The sequence below is a fragment of the Saccostrea echinata genome, unplaced genomic scaffold (genome assembly GCF_033153115.1).
Source record: "Saccostrea echinata isolate AGI-Se365-2 ecotype Australia unplaced genomic scaffold, CSIRO_AGI_Sech_v1 ptg000027l, whole genome shotgun sequence".
NCBI lineage: Eukaryota > Metazoa > Mollusca > Bivalvia > Ostreida > Ostreidae > Saccostrea > Saccostrea echinata.
In genome coordinates, this window is record NW_026889776.1 from 11,453,075 (window position 1) to 11,459,714 (window position 6,640).

Below are 6,640 nucleotides of genomic sequence, written 5' to 3' on the forward strand. Positions count from 1 at the left end.
AGAATCTTTTATTTCGATCAAAGCCATCTTCGTATTGATGAACACGGAAGTGCCCCCCTTTGTGCACTAAACTCGGTTCTAGGTTTTTTTTTTTTTTTTTTATAAATTTCTCTATATAAATATTATGTATATTTACACATAATCAACACAAGAAAGGTATAAATATGTTAGAAAAACAGAAAACAAACAAACTTTCATATTAGAATCCTTTATTTCGATCAAGTAAATGTGGCTTTGTCGTAGTACCGTAGTAGTCAGCGTAACCTATGTAAACAAGTTGCCCTGCGGAAGTAGTTTTACGCATGCGCGGAAGTTATCGTGAAACGGTCTATAATGTGTAAATGAAGATTATTATTTGGCAGCGTTGCGGAATCCGGAAAAACAGCACGTGGTAATATGCGGATTCTATCTATCACGTGATTGCTATTCGTGATATTTTTTTACTGTATAAACACAGCAATACATGTAGAATAAGCGGAATCATATGCGCAGGAAAAATACTGCTTTTCAATTTTACTTACTTTTAATATATAAGCATCGTGTTATATGACTCTATCATTGAAAATATTTGAAAACGAAATTCTAAAGTTTGTTTATTATCATTACATTTTTAAAATACTTTTTCAAGGCCAATCAAGATCAGCATCTGGAATTTCAGCATCAGACTGTGTCTCTTTCATATGGATAGTGGTGACTGCAATATCTATCACACTCAATACATTTGCTTGTGTTGCCTATGTATTTTCAAAAAGGTAAATTTAAGGCTTTGAAATTTTATATCTAATTTGTAGTTTAATAATGGAGATTTTTATCAATATGTAGCATATGTAGGCAATTAGATTTATTTGAATATGAGAAAACTTATCCATATTAAAATACATAGACATTGTGATGATATCTTTGTCTACATTCAAAGTCAACTGCAGGGATAGTCTCTAAGGTTTATTTAAACAAAATAATATGCTTTTTTCTGCATTTGGTTAAACGGACCTTGTCAAATAATGGTGATTTGCCCCGTTTTGCACTCGGAAGAGTGCCTCACCAATCACTTATTTGATAAACAAACTACCGGATTGAATTTTTGTCATCCACACAAAAATTCGGCTTTTATCTTTGCTCCATTCACGAAGACCCCTGCTGACCCTGCTCGTAAAACAAACTGCGCATCCCTGACCGAGGTCAGAGTAAGTGAAGATGTCGTCGTCGAAGAGATCAACACGTGGGAGAAAACGATCTTTAACAGATTCGGCGAGAAAACGTAACAGAAGTTTGGTTGTGTCAAAATATAATCAAGGCAGAATAGCTATAGGTGGTCAGTATGATCGATGGATGGAATTAAAAGAGACACTGCAGCTTAATTCGCATACTGATGTAGCAGAGTACTTGCTTGATCGGTAAGTAAAATAATGTCCATTTTCACAAAAGCTGCTAAGTAAATCTTGATTTCAGTATAAGTAAATACTAATAGGAATGAGTTTTATCTGATATTTTTTATCTAAAACTGCAATATTTCGGAGAGAAAATGTGGATTAACAAATGTAAACAATATGTAAACAAATCGGAAAAACTGATAGGGGCCCCCAGGGGATACACTTTCATTGTTAAACAAAGGAGAGGAGAGGGAAAAATAGAGATATAAAACTTTCTGCTTTATTAATTTTGTTTGTGTAATACAATGCTATGTGTACAGTATTTTAGAAAAGAAATTAGATTAATGATATTTTATTGAAATTAGATAAGTAGATCAATGTTTCAAATGTACTATATGCACATACATTTTGTTTATATAGAAATGAAATCTTGGCATTGGAAAGTTCTCCAAAGAAAGTAAAAACTACATTAAGTGCAGTAACATCAACACCAGGACCAGCAACTACAATTTTCCCACCCAAATTCTGAATCCATTAGAGTAAGTATAATTATTTAAGTTAATAGATATCATATAAATTAAAATTAGTTCCTTAATGCTTTTAAGATTAGATATACATCAGAAATACTTTTATTTGTTGTTACTGATATATATAATAGAATATTTCTTATAATCAGTGTATCTTATGGTACTTTTGTTTTGCAGTCTCTCAATCTGTTTATCAAAAAACTACACCAACGAGGAGTCAGAGGATTCATCAGATGAAGATTATGAACCTGGTTACATAATGACGATTAGGTATGTATTGCAAGGACACCTTGTCATTGTATGTCAGTATAATATATAAAATTACTTTCTTATTTTAATATTTTCAATTATCGTTACTGCATGTTTAAACATTACAACTTTTAAATTTTTCTAATCACTGTCATAAGAGAGGACACTCAGACAGAAGCCATGGTTGAGGAATCGGAGAACGAGGATAGCTGTGATGAGGAATCAAATGATGATTTACGCCCGGGGGTTGCCAAAATTTTAACTCAAGAGGAGATTGAGGGCTGTAAGGAAGATCATCCTTTCATTGTTTACCTCTCACAGTTAATAACATTAGCAGAATTACGTGTTCTGCCAAACTGCCAGTTTAAAGGATGCAAAAAAAAAAAAAAAAAAACAAGTGCTTTTGGACAAAGCTGTTGTTGGATCAGCACTCTATTTTTAATGGGTAGGTAAAAAATTACTTGTCAATATCATTTTTTAATAAGTACCGTATCATTAATTGGAAACAAATTATTTTCATATGGGTTAATTTAGCATTGTTCTGATGGACATCAAGCACAGCAGTGGTGCTCACAGCCTGTCCTAAACAGAGGTCTGCATTTAGGGGATTTGATGCTCCTCTCTTCAATTTTACTTTCTGGAAGCAATTATCAGAAGGTGTCAATGATGGCGAAATTCTTGAAGTTACCGATTGTGAGCAAAAACTCATTTTACAAAATTCAAAGGACATACTTGATTCCAGCAGTGGATGAATTTTGGACGGAACATCAGGACACTGTTTTTAACCAGTTTCAAGGAAGAGATATAACAATACTTGGTAGATATCTTTTAAATTATACCAAAGAAGTTATGGGGGGAAAGTTTATGAGAAAATGCTAATAACCTTATTGTCTTTACTTATCACGTAAATGTATTTATCATTATTTTTTCTCATATATATGTTTTCTTTTTTTTTAATTAAAGGAGATAGCCCAGGTCACACTGCTCAATATTGCTCCTATACTTTCATGGAGTATGACACCAAGAACATTCTGTACATAATTACTATGGACAAGCGGGTGACAGAGAAAAAAAAGCACGAATCTCGAGAAGGCTTGCTTTGTCCAGGGCTTGAGATATCTTCCCGGCAAGGGACTTCATATTGTTGAAGTTGTTACAGATGCACATGTGCAAGTTGCCTCCGTAATGAGTAAGTTTAAACAAAACAATCAATATGTATATCACTATATATGTAAATCACATGTACATATAGGTTATTGTATGAAATGAGAATGGTCTTTATTTGATAATTGTGCAGAAAAAGACTTCCCAGACATAAGACATTCTTCTGATATTTGGCATGGGACGGAAAACTTCGGCAAGAAAATCATCAATGTAACTTTAAATTAAGCATATTTGAATACTCTTATATATTTTTGAATATTAAATCTTCATTCAACATAATTGAATAATTGATATCTTTAGAAATATTTTGTGCAGTGTGTTTATTCATGTCTTTTGGGCAGGTCAGCAGAAAAACCAAAAACATATACTGTCATGGACAAAAGATGTTGTCAACCATTACTGGTATACAGCTAGCATCTCACACACAAAGTAGGAGTTTATTGTAAGTTTCCAAATGCAAAAAATATATACCTTGCAAAAGTGTTTCATACAATTACGAAAACTGGTCTAAAATAGATTTTACTTTTCAAGGAGAACTGGATAGGAATCCTCCACCACACAGTTAATGTTCACACTTGGGGTTTTGCCCTATAGTGACATTAACGAATGCAACCATGGACCACTGACTGAAGAACGTACATAGGGATGGTTAGAAAGGGATTCTCCAGCTCATGTGGCCCTGAGGGAGATTGTGTTAGATAAGCGTCTCCAGAACAATGTGACCTACTATCTTAACTGCAGGTCAGTTTGATATACATGAAATAATTATTGTAAGATCTTTTTTTGTTATATTGCTAAAAATAAAATGTCAGAAAAATTATTTACACAATCTAGGTATTTACAGGAGCACAGCAGAACTTGAGAATTTCCAGAATGTAGTGAATGCATATGCATCCAAGCGTCACTCCCACAACCCGCCATCATATAGGTGCAGGAATCGACTTGCTGCCTTGGACCATAACAACCACATAAACAGAAATGTTCTCGTCAAGAAAGATGGATCAACACAGTAAGCAATATATGAACGCTAGCCCATGTTTAATGTTGATTGTCACAGTTAAATAATAAACAATAAGACAAAATTTACAAAATACACACATTTCAGATATCAGAGGAGCTTCAATAAAAAAAGTGGAAGATGGTCAGTTCATCCTGTGAAAGAGAAGAAATTGTTTGCATATATCCCATCTCTGCAAAAGAACATTCTTTTGTCAAGAAAGTCAGATCAAGTAGGGATGAACCAACCCATGGTGCTGGAGGCAGATGATCCAAGAAGGTTGTCATCCAATCTGGCTCCACTCCCACCCCATCCCACTGAACAGCTTGTCGTAGAACAGAAGTCAAGGTTTCTAAAACAAGAAAGAGACAATTGACATGTTTATATTAACAATTACTTCTACATATAGAATAAAACAGTTAAGAATTTGAAATTTGTTGAGTCTTTTTAAACTGATTACATGTTATTAGGATGATAATGGTAACTCACTTTATCCCAGTCGTCCTACAATGAAACCTCTATATTGGCCAAATGCATCTGGGAACTTGTCCCTTATTCTCCAGACAAAACAACTAGGTATCACCCTTCGGTTTCGTGCACCTAGGTGACCATGATGCGAAAGGATAAATTGTCTGTAAGCTGCGTGCCTGTTCCCTCTGTTTATATCTGCATTTTGAACATGACGTTTATATCCTGACGATAAAGCCTTGCGACAACTAGTACAAGGTCATCAAGGACGACCCTTTGGAAATCCTGAAAATATAATCAATATTGAATGAGTTAATCTATACATTTAAATTGGCAAAATTTAAACTTTCTTCATCTGTATATAAGTAATTTGAATTTCTTACTGGAACAATTGAATAGCAATTTGTTGGAGTTTGTCCACAACAGAGTTTCTCAATTTCGGATGGCATCTCTCTGCAGTGGTTACAGGTTCACCAGCTAGGAATGCCGTCTGATGGTTGTGGGTGGTACCCCTGCCTTCTCTCATTTTGAGATGCCTCATTTAGAATGTCAAAAACAAATGTTGAGTCCCTGTTGCATATTGTTTGGACAAGGTTCCTCAAATTTTGCTCTTCAAAGTTTGATATAGCTTCCTAGAATCATTATACTTTAATGATAAATAATTTTTCTAATGATATATTTACATGCCATAAACAAATTGTATACATTGTATTTGTAAGAATGAAGGTTATTTGACTTGTCAACTTATTACATCTTACCCTAAGATGAGCACCTCTCTGCTCTCTTTCAACAGCAAGACTTTCCGCAACAGTCTCTTGGGTGATTCTTCTGCGGGCACCTACACCTCTTCCACCTCGCCCGCCTTTAGTCTAACCCCCCTTGGGCGTCATCCTCTCCCACGTCCTCTGCCACGGCCCCTACCCCTTCCTGAATCTGAGGAGGATGGGGATTCTGGGGAGGAAGAACTCTGTCTCGATAGATTGAAATTCTAAAATAAAATTAATATTATTTAAAAAAATAAAATACATTTTGATAAAATTAATTTGATTCATAAAATTAAAATGCATTTCGATATATAATCCTCATATGCTAAATATTTCAAATGTGAAAATATATATATATATATATATATATATATATATATATATATATATATATATATATATATATATATATATATTAGCAAACTCTCAAAAATTTTAGTCAAATAATTTTGCAGAGGTCTATTTATTAAAATCTGTATAAATTCAATAATATTTGATATACAGTGATATATGGAACACGTTTTTTTCTTGTAGATATGTACATGTATAAAGATGTACATATGCTTTATAAAATTAATGTATAAATTTATATTTCAAATTAAAAATTTAAAAGCTCAACTTCAATTTCAAATTTTAGTGTTTGAAGTCTTTGAAATTTATGTCAAGGATTGCAATTTGTAATTCCAATTTTTTATATAAAGTGTTATTTAAATTTTTGCAGCTTGTTATTCTTTTAAAGTTTTTTAAATTGTAAATTTATATTAGAAAAGGAGATTTTGGTAGTGTAACATGATTTTCTTTTTTTTTCAATCAGAAACAGAAAACCATAAACATCACTATACTAACTTTACTGTTGATCATAGATCAATTAACCCTTATGAGGCCCCTCACATATTATAATCCGCTGGAGGTCACTCTGTTCAAATGAGTTGTGTTTTAAGAGAAAAATAAAATTAATATAAATAGTAATTTTCTAGTATCATTTTAATATTATTCATGTTTTAAATGTAAAAACTTACCTCTTCTATCTCCATTCTCTGCTACTAAGCATCAAAAGTGCAAATGATAAGATGGTCATCATCTCCCTGCTGAGTCGGCTAT

General features: G+C 33.1%; 1 protein-coding gene and 1 pseudogene across 1 annotated transcript; one reads left to right on the forward strand and one right to left on the reverse strand.

Moving 5' to 3' along the window:
- Positions 1 to 1,194: 1,194 nt before the first annotated feature.
- LOC133193219 (uncharacterized) lies at positions 1,195 to 4,683 on the forward strand (annotated as a pseudogene).
- Positions 4,684 to 4,797: 114 nt separating this feature from the next.
- On the reverse strand, positions 4,798 to 5,339 carry LOC133193068 (P2X purinoceptor 7-like). The gene is given in 3 exon segments (XM_061329053.1): positions 4,798 to 4,985; positions 4,988 to 5,060; positions 5,159 to 5,339. Coding segments are annotated over 3 exon segments (327 nt in total). The 5' UTR covers positions 5,225 to 5,339.
- Between the last annotated feature and the right edge of the window lie 1,301 nt (positions 5,340 to 6,640).